This window comes from Hippoglossus stenolepis, chromosome 4 (genome assembly GCF_022539355.2).
Source record: "Hippoglossus stenolepis isolate QCI-W04-F060 chromosome 4, HSTE1.2, whole genome shotgun sequence".
Taxonomy (NCBI): Eukaryota; Metazoa; Chordata; class Actinopteri; order Pleuronectiformes; family Pleuronectidae; genus Hippoglossus; species Hippoglossus stenolepis.
The window spans coordinates 15,076,063-15,094,864 of record NC_061486.1 but is presented as its reverse complement, the minus strand read 5'-3'; the positions used below and the strand labels follow the sequence as shown (position 1 = coordinate 15,094,864).

Genomic DNA, 18,802 nt, shown 5'->3' with positions numbered 1-18,802 from the left:
GCTTTTATTTCAGATATTTGCACTGTTATACCACAGTGGATTTTTGTTGCTGTTGCAGGAATCAAAGAACACTCAGTTATATCCCATTCAATTGATAAACCAGGATAACTTTAGTCTGGACTTTAGAAGCTGTGTGTAATATACAATCTTAATGAAGGTTTATTGCCCTATTAGGACTCATTATGGCATAAATCGCATCATCAATAAAAAACAATCGTCCTTTTCCTTTCTCTGTAGCGTATTTCCTACAGTAATATTCTTTATCTGTTCACCAACACATTATACATACACCATAACACACACAAACAGAGACTCACAACTATCATGGATTAAGTTACTGCACTGTTTATGACCTGTTAAAGTAAACGGATGAAGGAACATCCTCAATAACGACACAGCGACACTCCGGGAATTCCAATCAGCATTTTATTTTCAGGATGTATTTTTTAACAAGAGTTTGTGGTGCATAGTCATGAAGGGAGCATGAGCAACATGGTCACAAACACAGACAAACAGCTGAACATCACAGAAAAGTAGATTCAGGAAACCTGGGGTGGCAGAATTGTTGTCCGTGAGCGTGTTTGTGTGTGTGGAACTTGCTGCAAGATTTTGACATACTGTAAAGTGTCTTTGTTTCTGTAGCGTCAGTGGAGTTAGATCACTGTGTAGATATAAGTTTGTAATTAGGACATTGATAGAATGTGTCAAAAATATTGTTGAAATAGTTCAAAATGCAGGACTGCAGTGAGTGTCAGCCTGTGCTTGTAATTCAAATCTCTAGCTATAGCCGTGGTCTATAAGAGTTACGGAAGGCAGTTTGCTAGACACGTGATAAAACATTGACACACACTATGTCACAATATGCTGACAATAATTACTTTTTATGATTTTGTTTGCTATCTCAAAATTCCTACAATGGAAACGATTGTGTTTGTGCCTAAATAAGAACCTATGGCGCCCACATTCATCTCATGTATCTAGCATCCCCTTGCATTGGGATTGTAGTAAAATCAATGTATTTTCTTTGCTGCATTAAACCACCATTCGATCCGTGGTGTGATCTTTTGATCCGAGTGGAATGTGGGAAGCGGAGAGCAGACGTCAGACTCATGGCTTGGCAGTGTGAGTTTCAGCCGCTAGAAATACATCGGTAGTGCCAGAGCGATATCGCGTAGGATTTAGCACTGAGAGTACCGTCGATACGAGTGGAAGACCGTAATACTATCTGTGTTTGTGGTGTACAAATAGAGTCACTGTGTGTCAGTGTAAATAGTGTCGTAACAACAGCAGACGTGAGACTCTTGGACTGGCAGTATGAGTTTCAGCCGCCCTGGCAGTAAGAGCAATACCATAGTGGTCAGTCGGTAACACTGAGACTATCTGTAACTACTTTAATGCTCAATGTAGCCGTCAACTGGGAGCAATTTGATAAAGAATCCAAGTTTGCACAAATTGAGTCATGTATCCTTCTCCTAATAGATTTAGTGTAAACTTGAACAGGATGAGTCCCCCCGTATTAAACGTAGATAGAACACCCAATAATGTAAGTAATGTATATTTTTAGCAATCTAACTAGTAGCATTATGTAAAGCAATTAGCAACAGTTCAATTAAATTTAATATTCATAAATTGTCTCAGCTGTACGAATGATCTTAACACTGAAATTATAATTCTAGCTTTGCTTGACACAGTTTTTTTTTTTTGTTCATGGTCTGAATTGAAATGCAATAAGCGCCTGTTTGTTTGTCTCATCAGCTTCTGCCCAAGCTTGTCTGATGTGTTAGGCATGTACCACCAGGTGGCAGTCACGTTGTATTGACTGTGGTGTACTGCACCACTGCAGAGGAGCGTCCTACTCTAGTCAGGGCAGAGTCAGTACTGCAGCAAACACTGCAAGCAGTTGTTAAGCCGACATCAACCCACGTAAGGATGTTTCTTGGAGAAATACATACAGGTCAGAATGTGATAGAGAGAAAAAGAGCCAGTACAATTTCATGTTGTGATGACGGCAGCAGCTCCACAGCTACAGTAGATCTACACTGTCTGCATTCATACATGAAATCCTATTATCCTGTTTGCCGCATACCTGGCCTTCATTGAAACAGGCCATCATCCTTACAGTCTTCCCACATGCCTGTGTCTAGTTTACTGGGCCAATATCGATGTGGATGTTTTTCACTCTCGTCAGGAACATAAATAAATCCATAACGGCAGAGAATAAATCTCCTGAAACCGCGAGGCAGGGTTAATGGGCTACACTCCAGAGAACAGAAAATCTGGTTAGTGATCCCAGAAAAACAAAACAGGCACTAGAACTGTGGCCACAAATACACACGCAATGCATCACAATCCCTACATGAATTTGTTTAGCAAGGACCGAGGTATGGAGGAAGAAAAGTTACATCAAGAGAAAACAACAACAGTGTTGTAGTTGTTTGCCCACAGGGACACTATGGACCCTCTTTACAGAGGGATATGCACACAGATGGTGGGATGAGGAAGCAAGTTTGGGTCTGTGGACATCAGCCTTGATCCCATTTATACTCCAAATGTGTTGTTTGTCATGGTATCTGTATTTTGAAAGAGATCTAATTACATGTCATGTCAAATTCGTTGGAACTTACTTGATTTTTTTCTTTTTGGAAAGGTACAGCTCAGAATGCAGCCAGGCCATTCTTACGACACAGCGCTGTATAAAGGCTGTAATGTGATGAGGTTTGGTTAAACCACACTATATCTGAATTCACTCTAGATACAACTTTCATGAAGATTTTTCGTACCTCTGGTCATACCATTTTTTCCAGATTAGGATGAACACAACATTGCAGACTTGGGTTTTCAGAAATCGGCTGCAGAGCTTTCCTCAACCGAAGGGAGAGGTCGGAGGTGGTTTCATAATGTGGCCTGAAGCTCTGAGCTCGTCTTGAAAGATATTCCATCTACGCAGGGAATTTCATGCCAAGTGTAAAAGGGATCTAATCTAGATCGATCCAATGCAGTTAAATCTGTCTAATGTAGATATATGAACCTAATGTCAATACATTAGTCTGACTGAGATACATTAGTAGAGTGAAGCTACATATGAACAGTGGCTCGGACAGACGCAGTTGCGATCGCAACCGGTCCAGACACATCTGTAAAGTGCCTTAAAACTGTTTATTGCATAATCGGTCTGTCTGTCGTCTTCTTGCTTCCATTGAAAGCAAGAAGGGAAATGCACTGCAGTGCCAGAGAGCAGCAGGCTAACAGAAGTGGGGGAGCGATTAGAAAAATAAGATCAAATCTTTGCCGTAGAGCTCTGTTCCAATGAGACAACATGTAGACAGTCAATGCTGTCGTCAGCTGAATAACTCAATGTGAATTTATAAAGAACGAAGACTGAAGTCTTTCCCATAATATCCTGTTTTGTGCAGCCACTCTGATCAGTGGTAAAGTGCCGTATTGTCTATATGCAAGGCCAGTGTACTGCACCCTGGTATCAAAGTGTCTCTTTAGTATGTGAGTACGTGAGCAGATGTCTGTGAGTGGCTCTCAGCTGTCATAGCTATTTGAGCTATGCACGCGGCTGTGACGGCACATCTCAGCCAGCTCCACAGAAGCTACCTCACGTACTGAGGGTCGCAAAGAGAGGTTCTAGTTTCCAATGAGCATCTTCGCACTACGGTTATGTTGACTTCCCATCGGATGAGAAGATTCATCATTAACACTTTACACATGCTACCTTACCTCCGCCAAGTAGGTTATGTTCTCATCTGCATTTGTTATTTAGCAGGATTATGCAAAAAAAAATGCCGGATGCATTACCATGAAACTCAGTGGAAGCATGTGGTTTGGGTCAGGGGGGGAACCCTTTAAAGTTTGGTAAGATATCTATAAGTGTATTTAGCTTGGTGGGGTTTGATTGAATTTATGAGGACTGTTGGGCCTTGGCGGAGGTATGCACTCTACTGAGTGCCACTTTAGTTACCACCTATAGGAGGTAATGTTTCTGTCTGCCTTTGTTTGATAGTTGACAGGATTATGCAAAAAACTCCTGGATGGATTACCACAAAACTTAGTGGAAGGGTGTAGTATGGGTTAGAGAAAGAATCCATTGAATCATGGCTCGGATTAGGGAGCAGATCCAGGAATAGTTTTCCAACATTTTCATTGATTTCTCAGGGTGTAATTCATAGATCTCTGACATGATTTGGGGACTGATGTACTTATGAGTGTGCATGATTAGGTAAAGAGACAAAAAACAAATGCGGATCTAGTGAATTTAGAGGAATGTTGGGCCTTGGCGGAGGAATGGACTCTATTGAGTACCCTTGTTGTTACTTAAACAAAATGTGATTACCTCTTAAATATTACAAGTTCTTAAATTTGAGCATCTTCCACAATTTAAATGTGTATATACTACACTTACAGTCCTCAGTGTCGTATGTGTGTTGGTACAATCACAGCAAGTAGTTGTGGTCTAATCTGAACTCTCAGAACTCGAAACAGTGAAGGTATCGGCAGGTTGTACAGGTTGTACAGAACAAAACATAAATAAAATATTCTGGCCTTTTGAGAATATTCACAGATTCACTTTATAATAACACTAACACGTTGGATATTATTTTTCTAATGAATTAAAATATATCTATACTTATTGGACAATATTTAACATCCCTGACTGAGTCGTTACATTCTTCTGTAGTGATCTGTCCCAGTGCTGTGCTACCTGTAATATTGACGCTGTGTCAGTGGACATGTTTGGATGCTTCAGCACAATCACAAATGCATGTATGTGTACTGTATTTTAAGGGTGTTGATTTATGGTTATCCAAGCAAGTCAGTGGTTCTTCTATAGAGAAAATGTAAAGGTGAATTGGTATCCGGAGAACTGCGTACGCATGTTGCCCTTCCCACTCACAGTATATACTGCTGATGTGCCATTGAACAAAGTGCCAACGTCTTCAACTTCTGTAGTTTTTTTAAATATGTGATTCAAATTTAGTGATCCTAAACAAGTTTGTACGTTTTAATAAGTTTAAATTGTCTGTCACCCTTCTTTTCCCACAAATACCTGCAGGTCATGACCCTAAAAGATGGGTCATCACCTTGACCTGGTTAAAGGGGTGAGAATAGCTGTAGCAGTGTTTGGGGGGAGGGTGCTCGTCTGGCATTTACACAGCTTCATTCAGTTGATGTGAAGGGTTAAATGAGACCATACAGCGATGCACAGAAATGTTCCTGTCCTGTGGTACGAGACAACATATACTTATATGACGTTATATAAAATGCACACATGCTAAAAATGCATTGGTTATTAGTCAGAAGCAGCATGATTAAGTTCATTCCTTTCTATAGGGAGCTGGGCAGGTCTAGGGATTGTCTCTGATGAGGGTTGTTTTTGTCTTTTTTTATACATTTTTTTGTGTTTTTAACCTCCCGCCAGCAGAGGGAGCAGAAGCAGAACAGGCACCTGTGTTTCATCTAAAGCGAAACAATAAAAACCAGTGCAGGACTGGATCCTTTTAGTCACTTCAGAAAGCCCAGTTGTAGCCAGGAGTTAATCAAAATCTGCAGATTCAGCATCAATGAACCAAGCACAACCTGGCAGTGTGACGGACCTGGACCCGGCAGTAAAACTAGCTGTTAAAAAATAGGTTCATAGACAGAAAATAAATGTTTAGTTTAATGCTAGCTAGCTAAATGTGCGTCAGTGTCATGGGAGAGTTGGGAAAAACTGTTTGTTTGTTTGTTTTTTCTTTTCTTTTCCTTTTTATGCTGTTGTTCAGTTGACTGTGGGGGTGTGTTTGGGTCCTGATTTCACTCAGAGTTGTGGATTACACTAACACCATGAATTCCAAATGGATAATCAAAGATACTGTCAACTAAGAGTACTAACTGTATTTCAGTGGGGTCACTGAAATCCAGAAACGTTATCAATAAAGGCAACAACAACAAAAAAAGGCAATTTAGAATCTGCTTTGTGCAAAATTCTTCCTCTAAAGTGATATCGCAGTTATTTTACGTTTTTGTAACACAAATCTTTAAAAATAAATAAATAGTGATTGTAATTTATTTTAAGAAATCCTTTGAATACAAGGAAGCATATGTATATAAAGTTGGCAGCAGAAATAATTCAGTCTGATCTGAAGAGCACTGTGAGGCTCAGTAGGACACAGAGCAGCATTTGATAACCGAGGCTCTGTGTAACAACTGGGCTGCCGTATAAGTGAGCGAGTGATCCAGGCCTGTGCACATCTCACACCCCCCCAAATCTCAAGCATGATTTAAAAGAAACATTTACATATTGTTATTAGTTATAGCCACTAGTAAGATAAAACAGTCCACCGATAACAGCCTGTTCTCTGAGCGTGTACATTTGTCTAACATATATACAAACATACAGACATACGTCGCTTTATGCTCATGCCTTTGGTGTCCCTTTGTTGTCGGCTTTGGCTCCTGAAAGTCCATTTTCTGTGTTGTCGTTCCCTGAGTTCACCAGGCATTCTTTACTGCAGGGGACAGAGTCAACAAAGGTTAAGACCTACTCTCATAGTGGCCCTTAACAGCTTTAAAACCTTTTTTAGTCCTTTTATAAGTTAATGATGAAGCCTGAATGATTTATTGGTTGGCCGATTAAATTGGCAGGCATAGAAAAATCTGCATTTACGTTTTGCAGATATGAATAATTCAAGTTTGTGGAATGAGCAATGCAGAAAAGACATGCAGTCATGTTTACATTGTGTCCATTAAAATTCTATATGTTAAGTTGTACTTGGGTTTTTCTTTTTATTCATAGTTATTTATAATGATGGTTTCATAGGTTATAACATAGTTGTTGTCCATATTTCCTCTGGCTGAATTTGAACTGTCATCAGTCCAAGTAGTGTAACAAAATGATTAACATAGAAACCCAGCCAAGCACTTCAAATTATCACATTTCTTAAAATAAAAAAGTATTAGAAAAAATGACGATGCTTATACAATAAGTACTAGCAGAGGTATATTTGGTAAAAAAGTCCCAATTAATATAACAATCAATACATCAAATATATGATGTATTACGTTTCTTATTTAGCCCATAATTTGTGATTTACTCACTTTTTTTCATCATCCTTCAGCAGGAAGTGAACAACCAAGCCTTTTACCACCATGATGAAGATAACTAAGCCAATGACTCCACCCAGCACAGAGACGATGATGACGGTCAAAGTGTTGTCAACCTCCTTCACTGAAAAGAGGGAGAGAAGTTGAGAGGCAGAAAGACGAGGAGAGGGAGACGATGTAAACGATGCAGAGGAAGTTCACATGCTGTAGGAACAACTTTTTTCTAAGTGCCTAAACACTGTTATAGTGTTGTTGAGTTAGACAAAGCTGTCACATACTTTGGTCCACCACCATCAGAGTGAAGATAGCGCTGTGGTTGCGGTATTTCTCTTTCGGGTTCCGGGCGAAACAGATGTAATCTCCTTGATCTTCAAAGGTGATGTTCCACAGCAGGATGGAGATGTTGTTGCTCTTTGAGGAGCCGACAAAGTCCACACGTTCATGGTACACACTGACCCTGGGCTCCACGCCTTCCATTGGGATCTCTGCTTCACACAACTACACGCACACACACACACACACACACACACACACACACACACACACACACACACACACACACACACACACACACACACACACACACACACACACACAAAACACACACACAGGTAGATTGGTTGTCTGCTAAAATACATCCATAGTATGTCCATTTTTCCAATCGTGTTTGTGTGTATGTTTTTTCCATAGAGTGTACATAAAGATGGACTAAATAAGTGTAGCCAAAGCGTCATGATCGCCCCCTGGTGTGGAGTCGGTCATATACCCTACCTCCTCCATGTTAGCAGATGGGACATGAACCAAAATAAAAAGTCAAAGATGGTTTGTACAATTTTAGGTAGTTCCTATCACAGTTATGTTTGTTCAATTATTTTCTGGGTTGAATTGGTCGTCTGTGGTCATCGCCAGGACCTCGCTATAGTGGCTCCATCCCCTAATCGCTACTGCATAGACTCTGACTTATAATGCAAAACATGGCAGCGTTCGTATCCCAGGATATTTAGGCTTGATTTCTGGATAGTGAGAGGAAGTGGACTAAGGAAGCAGTGTGTTGGAGCAGAACTTCAACACTCTAAGCTGTTATATACTCTGTTTGGTGGAGACGTGTCATCCATCTTTACATACAGTCGATGTTGCAAACATGTGCATGTGCATGTTTGCGGGTTTTACCTTGATCATGGTTCCATTGTCATTATAATGCCAGTTGAAGTAGAGGTCTTTGATGCCGATGCAGGAGGAGTATGTGCAGGGCAGCAGAACCGTGGAGCCGTTCATTGCTTCGATTGTGGACACTTTACCTGTTGATACCTCCAGTCCACTAACACTCCATACCCCTGAAACAAGAGAGAGCAGACATGGTGAAGAAAACAAAAGGGAAAGGAACAGGATATATTTCCAATGTATTCAAAGAGAATCTAAAACCAAGTGTGTTTTCCAAAATGTAACACCATCAGCCACAGAAACAGTGTAAATCCAATTTACCAATACTTTATAGCAGAGATATAGATGCTGCTGACACCAGTTAAGTTTATTTTGCTTCGGGTTTTGGGAAAGTATCAAGTCGTTCTGCTGCTGCAGTTATAATATCAAAATACAAATACTGTTCAAAATATAATATATAATGTATACTCGATTTAGTTATTCAACTCTATTTGACCAGATGACTCCCCACGGCCCACTCATGTCTCCCCGTAGGGTGCCATAGTGATTATACCCAGCCGGTGATTGTGGAGAGGAGTTAAGCAGACGGAGTATGTGGAAAACATGTTGCCGAAAGTAGAACACCGCTGGATTTTGAGGGGATTAAATCATATTATTAAAAACAAATATTTGTATTTAGAATATACCATAACTGATAAGTCATAAATTACTAATTTAATGTGATAAATATTAATACCTGCCCCCTGCTGGTCTTAACGTGATTCAAGGTTTTGACTCTGGACTCATAGTTTGACCTCAATAATTGAATTTTCCTGCAATATGGTGTATTTTACTTGATTTCACACATCTGATAAATTCGTTACGCAGACCTATAAACCAGACATTAAGACTTAGGTAACTGGCTGACTGAGAATGTCTGGCACAAGACAAACACTAACTGATCTATTTATATGTAAGCTACCCATAGACACCAACAGAAATGCACCTCGATCAAATACAAAATAAATGAATCCAGCACTTTACAGTGTATTACTGGTGTCCTGTGATGCTACGTGAAGCAGGAAACACTGAGTAAGTCTTTCCAAACAAGCAGCGTCATCTTGTATTGGTATCTGGGTCTTGCCGTGCAGATGGTGTAATTCCCAGATTGTTGATCTGGTGTCCCTCACACTCTTGGGGCCTATTTATAAACGCTCTGGTCCACAGTGACCTGCTCAGGATCACATTGCACTTGGACATGGTGCAAACAGCGCTGGCGTACGAGTGTGCCTATGCGTCTGTATGAATGTGTGTGTGAATGGGTGAATGGTAAAACATGACTGTAAAGGGCTTTGAGTGCTCATCAAGACTCTACATCACTACAGACCATTTACCAACATACTCAGTTAGCTCAGGAAAATATTGTCTCCAGCTGTCGCCGGTGTGGAGGCATAAAAACATTTCCAGGGTCAAGATGGTCAAGTGTGTTGGAGCAGAGATCAAGCACACTAAGCTATTTCAAAAAGTAGTTATACACAATTTACTGCAGTGTGTAGCAGACTTGTGTTGTTCTGCCAACATAAAAGTCTTTATTAAGACCAGGTTAGGATAATAAACATACTTTGACCACTTACAGGCAAGCAACTGATGGAGAAATGGCGTCAATAGTGTATTTTCCTTGGTCTCTCTTTGTCTAAATATGTCCTTAGCCGTGTAGAGCTGAACTGAATGATATACAGCAGTGAGTTGCTTCTGCATAATCTCAGTTTACAACAGTAATATGTTTGTTTCAAATGCAGACTCGCCAAAACACAGTAGGCTATGCAAATTAGTAATTTCAAATATGTGAGTGCAGCTGTCACTGACTTGGTCACCAAATTCCAAATCCCTGTCCAAGAAAAAAGAAAGATTTGTGCATACCCCCATAGAACATAATTTATAGTAACGTTCATTCTCACTCAACTAAATGAGAACATAGGTGTGTTGTTGATCCTGTTTTTTTTCTCATATAAACGCACCAAAATAGTTTTTCACGTAAAAGTCAAGTTGATAAATGATTAAACGTGTATCAGTGTATTTTTTTCTCTGTTCAGTTTTCAGATTTTGCTCATCTGTCCTCTTAGTATCACCTGCTCGTCTCTTCTTCTCAAATCGGATATTTTTACCTCTCCTCTGTAGTCATCCTGACTTATCTCCTCTACTTTCAGTAGCAGCACGGATCACTCGGGGCTCTGCTTGTTCTTTCCTGTTTCTGGTTTTGCTCTCCTTTAATGGACTGTCTCTCTCTCTCTCTCTCTCTCTCTCTCTCTCTCTCTCTCTCTCTCTCTCTCTCCCTCTCTCTCTCCTTTCTTAACTCAGTCTTCTTCTCGCTCGCTCGCTCTCAGAACTTGGTCCACCGGGACGCTGGAACTAAATAAGCACAGCAGAGATGTGAGGAGCCACTGTGTGTTTTTTGTGACAGTGGTGGAGTCTGATAGCCTAGACTAGAGAGTTGACATGTTTCTGTATAGCTGGCTGCTGGTTAGACTCCTTTAACTGCCTTTTGAACTCTGAGTACAATGATGAATTATCTTCTGCCTGTAAAACAGGAGAGAATCTCCCCTCTGAAAGGTTGACGTGCGCTGGGAGCAGGATGATCTTTTCCATATCTGAGAGCAGCGCCAAGCTCCCGTGTCTAGAAATAGATTTCACACCTCCCTTGTTTTACACCTCTTCTCTCTACAATCCATTTTGCTCTCCGCCCGTCCTCTTCTCCACTCCTCTCCCACCTTTGTAGTTTGTCCTGACAAAGCCCACGGATTCACCGACTCAAGTAATGTGTCATGCTAGTTGAGTGAGTGTGGTTGTCTTTGTATGTGGGTGGTTGTATGCATGTGCTTGTGTGCATGTGAACATGAGTAATAGGCTGGAATATCTGATATTTTTAGCTCCACTATCAAATATCTCTTTGTCCCATTTGGGAAACATCAATATCTGAATCATTGATGGGAGGAAAGGCAACTGACTGTGTGTGTGTGTGTGTGTGTGTGTGTGTGTGTGTGTGTGTGTGTGTGTGTGTGTGTGTGTGTGTGTGTGTGTGTGTGTGTGCGTGTGCGTGCGTGTCCTTGGCTGACTCTCAAGGTGAGTTTTTTTTTCTTTCCTTTATTTCTTTTCCTTAAAGTAGGCCAGCGATAGAAGGGTTAATGTATTTTTGAGTTGAACCCATAGAGAACTGACCGAGGACACTATTACCTCTTTGAGCAAAAGAAGAAATAGAGAGAGAGGGATGGAGAGAAAAGTGATGGAATGGGTAGGGGAGAAGGGAGATGAATGGGGGCAGGGGTAATGGAGGAGGTACAGTGTGTGGGAAGTGATGGAAGGGGTCACTATAGGGACGAACAGAGGGATGGAGAGGGGGAGGTAAGGGAAGAGTAATGTCCGCTCCGAGGTGAGTGAGTGACAGAAGGGCAGAAAATTACAGCAGCAGCTAAGTAACCCAATCAACAGAGGGTGGAGGGTGGGGTCCAGTTTACACTGCATGTACACACATGGATTGACACTCATGTTATGGGTTTGCCACACAAACATGCAACTACACACGGTTTAATTACCATGTGTACGTAGTAACCACTGATGAACATGTTACTGGACTGCTCTGCACTTATTTGCCTCGTTTCCTGTTGAACCACAACTGCTACTTTGTCTGCTGTTGATTGTTTTTATTCTCTTTTTAAAAGGTGCTGCATAATATATAATATATAACAAGTGGCACCAGATATTGATGCTTATGGAAGTGGACAACGGCAGGGTTGAAGTGACTGTGTGTGCTGTGCGGGGATGTCTCTAACCTCTTTGGATTACAGATCTTTGTTTTCTGAGGTTTTACGATGAGGGTTTGTAACACAAGAGGCATCTCTACATGTATAATATAAGATTAGTAGTATAGTAACAAGTAGGGCAATAAATCAATATCAATAAATTAGTACAATGTAAATAAAGTTGTTGTTCGACTGATGCAACAAGATTGCTGCCTTAACATGCGCGATCATTTTCAGAATTACTTCAGTCAAAAGTCTTTTGAAATCAATACAAATATAAATATAAATCAATATAATTGATTGACAGTAAGGTTCCCACCTCGAGAGCTATAGAGCTCTGTTTTTTTTTATGTTTACGTATATCTTCAAGCCCCCATTTGACCAGCAAGACAAATGAAAATGAACCTATATTACTTTGCAGGAACATGGCCTAGTTTAACCCTTATCTTGTGTTTGTCATATTTTCTTTTGAATAAAATGGTGGTAACTTGCCTCAGTTGAATCCAACGCATCAGAAACCTTGTAGCAGAAGTAGAAAATAAAAGATGACCCACTGAACTAACTAAGAGCAACTACGTCAAGGGGGCAACGACACAACTGAAATCACAGATTGACAACTCCACAGTTTACTAACCCATATATTAAAAAGCACACAATATTCAAAATACATCACGCATTTTGGTGTGGAAAAATCTGCTGAGTAAAACACAGTAACTATTAAAATCTGGAATATGGACCAATATACTGTATCGACTTGTTCTGCATTTAAATCTGCAAGGTAATCCAGGGTAACTGCATGTAAAGAGGGATGTACATATATTGTAGAATCGGAAGAAAAGAAGTCTGACAGGCTCAAACGTGGTGTTTTACATTATACATTAGGCTACAGAAGTGCTGAGTTGACCATATCTTAAGGAGTTTCCTGTAAATACAGCTCACACTGCTGAGAATACGAAATCAAATAAAATGCTTTTGTCACCTAGAGCGCGTCATAGACTTGTGTGTGGGACATTTTATAAGCTGGCATTTCAAATCTGGCTTTTCAGCACAATGGATTTGTCTGTCCTTGATAAGGCACAAATAATGACAAGATGGTGACGGACTTTGCTTGTTCGCAACTATTTTATTTATATATGAACTCATGCCCACATCCTGTATTTACATGCTTAGCATAAAGCAAAACATGTTTAATCATCTGATAGTTATAGAAGTATTTAGTGTGTGATAAGCTGCAGACAAATTCATTTTAGAGAAGCTATTTTCACAAATTATGCTGTGATGGGTGATTTTCTTGAAAAGGCTAAATACCTTGTTATTTATATTAACCAGAGTAATTTCATTTTTGTGGGAAATGCATATCTTTTATTTATCAGTTGGACATCATATAAAAAATAAATTTGACACACCACAGCTCCACCATTTGTGTGGGGGGAAAAAGAAAAGAAAGAGCAGGAACCAGTTTTATTTCTAATTTAATTCTATATCAGAAAAATGTCCTAAAATGACGGAGTTCCTCACATGCACACATTGATGTTAGCATTAGTGCCTTTAAAGCTCAGCTGTTGAGAACTGTGCTGCGTGGCGACTCAGCTGAGCTCAAGGAGGAAATGTTGACGTGGGGGCACTATTGGGCGCCACAACAAAATCAGGGAGCGTGAAAGCACAGACCACCAATGCACCACTACGTCACAGCCAGTAATACTACAACATGTATATATGTGGACTGCAGACTTTTGCGTACACTCTTGAACCTCAACTTTTACTGTATTTGATTATTTTGGCTCTTAATCATCTTTCCATTGACCATAAAGAGTCATTTAACAAATCATTCCTCCAGCCCAGCAACCAGATATGGAACATGTCCACGTTCAGATGAGAAGGGTTGGATGTAATTGACCTTCATGCCCTCAGCCACAAGTAAACACCAGCTGTGACATCACCATTCCTGTTTGTTTTTTTTAGCCTTCAGGTGTGGACTTTATGAGGTATGGATTTATTGTGATGGCGGTGAACAAGACCGACGGGCAGGCACAGAACAACACAAGCAAACGAGGAGGGTGTGAAGGGAAACAAGTTGAAATGTATGAACAATCACAGGGATTATCTAACACAAATAATAAGCTTTTTCAGAGAGGATCAGAAATGTGCTGGTGGAAGAGTGAGGAATGGCCGGGCAGCTAAAGGCATAGAGAGAAGTAGAACTCACCGAGCAGCAGCACAACTGCCAGGCCAGCGTGAAGGAGATCCCCGGATCTCAGCCGACCAGAGACACTCACACCGGTGCTGTCCATTGACGCCATGACACCCCCCTGTCTGTCAGTCCTTCTGTATTTATATAATGTGTGTCTTTGTCAGTCTGTCCCCCCCTCCTTCCTGTCTGCTAAAGCCTGAGCTGTGTCTAATCTATGCAAATATGCCCGTGTGTTCCTCTCATGTGTCTCTGGAGCAAGGTGGGACACAGCCGCGCAGCTGAAGGCAGGAGTCTGAAGTCCTGCTCCCAGTCCCTCCCTCTTCTCTTCTGCACCCTGCCCCCGGAATGAACAGAGGGAGGAACCCTAAAGAGAGGAGGATGAAGACCTTCGAGGAGCTCTCAGCCCGTCCAGTTGACCCCCAGCACTGCGCTCCAAGCAGCGCAGGGAAGCAGCGGGAGAGGCAGGCTGGAGAATGCAGCAGCTGAACGAAGAGTGCAGGCTCTCTCTGTCCCTCTCTGCCTCCCTCCCTTCCCGTCCTCCGTTGCAGTCTCTTGCAGACTCAGTGATTATCCAGCAAAGCGAAGAGGCGAGGCAGAGCATGCAGTGTGGTGTCAGACAGCTCCACTGCTCAAGCAGCAGCAGCAATGGCAGCAGCGGCAACGGCCAGGGAAGCAGGCTGGCCAAGCGACTCCAAAAAGGGGAGACACAGGCCAGAGGGGGAGGAGGAGGAGAGCACACGAGAGGCACAGGGCGGAGGGGTGGGGAGGATGCTGGAGAAGAGCCAGCAGCCAGGCAGAAAAGCAGCGAGCGAGTGTCTCCCCAGTCAGCTGCAGGGAGGAATGAGCGAGAGAGGTACTGCAGAGGTAGAGGGTAACATAGAGAGAGAGAGAGAGAGAGGGGAAATGGTGATGGGGGGTAGGGGTGTGCATGTGTGTGTGTGTCCACTGCTGCCACATACACACACACCAACACATATGCACCCAGTGCAGTAGGGCTGAGTCAGCCTTTACTCATGAGTGTCTCCAAGTCAGACTCGGGCTGGTTGTTTACTGCAGCCTTTACTCCTGTCTCCACCTTCCTCCATCTCGTGTTTCATGCTTCTCATACACATCAGGGTTGGGAGGCTAATACACCTTGCTCACTGTCAAGCCTTCTATCAAATGACTCATATGCTCTCTCTTCTCTTTCTGGACTGTGTATGTGGATGGGTTGGTCTTAAGGAAAGCATGCCTTGCTGAATTTGGTACAGAAAATGGTTTTGTAATACAAAATCTTGTGTCACCCTATTACAGGGTTTGTTGCCTCTGCCAAGGAGACTATATTTTCATGTGGGGTTGTTTGTTTGTCACGGGCTGACCATCCTTTCAGCGCGCTATGTCCACTGAGAGTTGCATACTTGTGCATACATACATGCGCACGGTTCCATTCATAATAGGGTAGGAGGGTCTGCGTCAGCCTCTCTTCAAAACAAGCGTCCATGTTCTACGTGTTCTTCTTCTTTGTGACAAAACCAAGAGTGCGCCCCCAACTGGACTGGAGAGTGTTCAGCAACACGATATATTGTACCTGGAGAATGCACAGTACAGTCAGTGCAGACCATGGTGGTCTTGTGAATCCGAAAACCTTGAATTTGCCTTTAGTAAGCAGAATTATGCAAAACTACTCAACCGATTTTCATGAAGGCTAAGGCGATGGCAAAGGGAAGTAGCCATTCAATTTTGGAACATATCTGGATCAAAGGGTGGATCCAGGGATGTTCTTTTAATTCAGTTATTATTGTGAGGTAGGGCAATTTGTAGATTTTTGTCAATTTCTAGGCTAATTTAGGCCCACTAATCGCCCAAACAATCAGTGATAGGATGCTAACGAAGAACCCGTTGAATGTTTGACTGGATAAGACTTTCTTGTATAACAATTGTCCAACAACTGTATCTGCTTCCTAGCTGTTTTTCATATAGTGTCTCACAACTTGGTTAATTCATGTGACACTACATGACAGCCCCTGAATAATGGCTTTTGTCTCAGGCTTAGTAGGTGCAAGCCAAACAGAGCACAGGGCAACATGAGCTCAGCCTGTCCTACATCATCTGTTCATACAAACTATACAATGAGCAAAGGTCTACACTACAGAATACAAAGAAGACACATGGTGTTGAACTGTGAGTTTGATTCACAACTGTCACAAACTCCCCTCAAGAAACTGATCCGAGCCTACACGCCTTACATTTAGCTTGCAAGACACATAGGTAAAATTGATGTGTCCTTCACACTGTGTTACAAAATATGGCCCCGCCACAACAGTACACATTTACAGCACACCTCTCATCAATCTCAGCTCAGCCTTCAACACAGCCCCATGTGGCAGTGAAGGATCACCAAAGTCCACAACCCCGAATGTGCAGCCTGACCTCATCCACAGGATTCATGGCTTCCTTAGCAATCAACTCACACGTTAACAGTGTCATCGGAAATATCAGAGCCACGCAAGGTCACGTCCAAAGTCCCTCTCTGTCTATTCAACACAACTTCTCATTTCACCCAATGGGTGAGAGGACAAGTCCACTACATTACAGAATATTCCATCCTTTACTTCCCCGGCTCACCTTTAGTGAGGTTACTGCTAAATATAGATGCAAGAGTCACTGGGTGTTGTTGAGTAACCTGACGTTTGATCAACACACAGTGGACATGCTTAATTCTATTCTCTGCAGAAACCATTCAGCATGTATTCTTTCATGCGTTCTCTTTTTGCACCTAATTCCCTCTCTGAACTGGCAGTACTCATTTCTGTGAGGACGTGGCATCACAAGGAGACCTGTGATCTTTTGGCATCACTTCACCCTCCCTGGGGTTTTGGCATATTGTAGGTTGTAGCGTATTCTACAAGCCATACAGTAATCGTACTGTTTTCTTAATGAGCAGAGTGATCTTTTTTCTTACAATATAGCGATTATTTATGTTTGATTGTGCGTCTTGGAATTCAAATAAAATTTAAATACATTTGATGCATTCAATATTTATCAAATATGATATGTAATATAACATAATATAAAGAAAATAATTGTTGTAATGACAAATAAGTATATTTGTGTTTTTTTTTTTCTCGTAATCTCTGTCCATTTCCCCCATATAAGGTAATGTGTGTGTGTGTGTGTATTTGTGTGTGTGGGTTTGAGGTCCATCATCCATCATGTCACACACACACACACACCCATATGTCAGTACGTGGTGGGGGGCAGTGACAGATAGTGAGATACATGTAGTACCTTAATGCAGCAAGTTATGTTTAGATAAATATAAAAAAATAAAAGCAAATACACACATATATACGACGATGTGGAGATTGAGATGCAAACATACAGGGATTGTACACATGCATATGAACACCACATGTGAGCGCACACACACACCTGCCTCTGGACAGGGTGACCTTGGATGCTGTGTGTGAAAGGAAGGCGGAGCAAAAGGGGACATTACGCTGATGAGAGGAGAATGTGGGGGAGCAGCAGGGTTGAGAGGGAAGGGGGAAAAAGCATGGGCAGTGGAGGTTAGAGTGGACAGGGGAGGAGGAGAGGAGGTGGAGGGGAGGGGAGGGACAGCAGGAGCAAGGAGATGAGAGACGACACAAGGCAAAGGAGGGAGGAGAGAGGAGAGGCAGAGGGAGGGAGGGATGGAGGGATGGAGGGAGGGAGGGAGTGGAGGATCTGTTTCTGGGACAGCCACGGCAGTGAAAATGCTGCAGTGAAGCCACACAGCTGAACCAGTCCAGAACACAGCCACACTCAGAGACTCTGCAGCGCCTTCCTTCCACCTCGCTCCTCATCTCATACCTCCATCTTCCTCCCGCCCACCACTTTCACTCCCACTCTGATTAACCTTCCTCTCAACCTACACATCCACCTGCTCTACCAGCCCCCCCACTTCCATCCTCCCCCTTTCCATCCCCTCCTTTCTCGCCCTCTCCCTCTTTTTGCACCAGCCGATGAGTGAGCAGATTTTAGAAAGCATCCTGAGTGGAGGACATCCTGAGTGGAGCCTCTCTCGCTCTCTACCTATGCTTTTCATCTGTTCTTCCTTTATTCCCCTTTCCCAATGTGTGTTATTTTCTCTGTTCTTCTTTTTTTGTTGCCTTTTTAAAAATGTTGCATGCTTGCAACTGTCTGTCCTTGTGTTTGCATGGCTGTCCTCTCTTTTTTGCCTTTTTTCTATCCCCGCGGTTTGTGCATCCATCCTTCTCTCAGTGGGGAACGGGGACCGTCAAAAAGGTGAGTCCTGTCTAAAGTTAAGAGCTGGTCTGCAGCACCAACAGATTCACACACCAGCACGTATGCGTGAGTTGTAAGTACCAGACATCAGAGCTGATGTGTAAGGGAACTCACGCAGAACATGCAGCTCACGCAGTTTTGCAGCCTCATAAGGTGTTGTTGTGCAGCCTTGTAATTTGAAGTTATGCGTTTGAAGGGAGTTTTTAACCTGGTGATGATTTGTTGACGTGTGGAAAATGTCAAAACATTGCATTGCAAGCTCTGTGGGCTATGTGTGTGTGCATGCATGTGTTTGTGCATGCAATGGAACTGCAACTAC

The 18,802-nt window shown here is 42.2% G+C and overlaps 1 protein-coding gene across 1 annotated transcript; it reads right to left on the bottom strand.

The window, feature by feature from the left end:
* Positions 1–408: 408 nt before the first annotated feature.
* Positions 409–15,055, bottom strand: scn4ba (sodium channel, voltage-gated, type IV, beta a). Its single transcript, XM_035155203.2, has 5 exons — positions 14,233–15,055; positions 8,260–8,423; positions 7,368–7,587; positions 7,084–7,213; positions 409–6,494 (listed from the first exon to the last, which is right to left on the bottom strand). Exons 1-5 carry the CDS (start codon positions 14,324–14,326, stop codon positions 6,404–6,406), a joined length of 699 nt encoding a protein of 232 aa, XP_035011094.1. The 5' UTR covers positions 14,327–15,055; the 3' UTR covers positions 409–6,403.
* Between the last annotated feature and the right edge of the window lie 3,747 nt (positions 15,056–18,802).

Bases quoted from the DNA above. Each gene is read 5' to 3' on its own strand.
- scn4ba (XM_035155203.2), bottom strand. From the start codon at position 14,326: ATGGCGTCAATGGACAGCACCGGTGTGAGTGTCTCTGGTCGGCTGAGA. The intron at 8,424-14,232 runs GTGAGTTCTACT...CTCTTGTTTCAG, and splicing joins GGCAGTTGTGCTGCTGCTCG to GGGTATGGAGTGTTAGTGGA. The intron at 7,214-7,367 runs GTATGTGACAGC...CCCTCTTTTCAG, and splicing joins TCTGATGGTGGTGGACCAAA to TGAAGGAGGTTGACAACACT.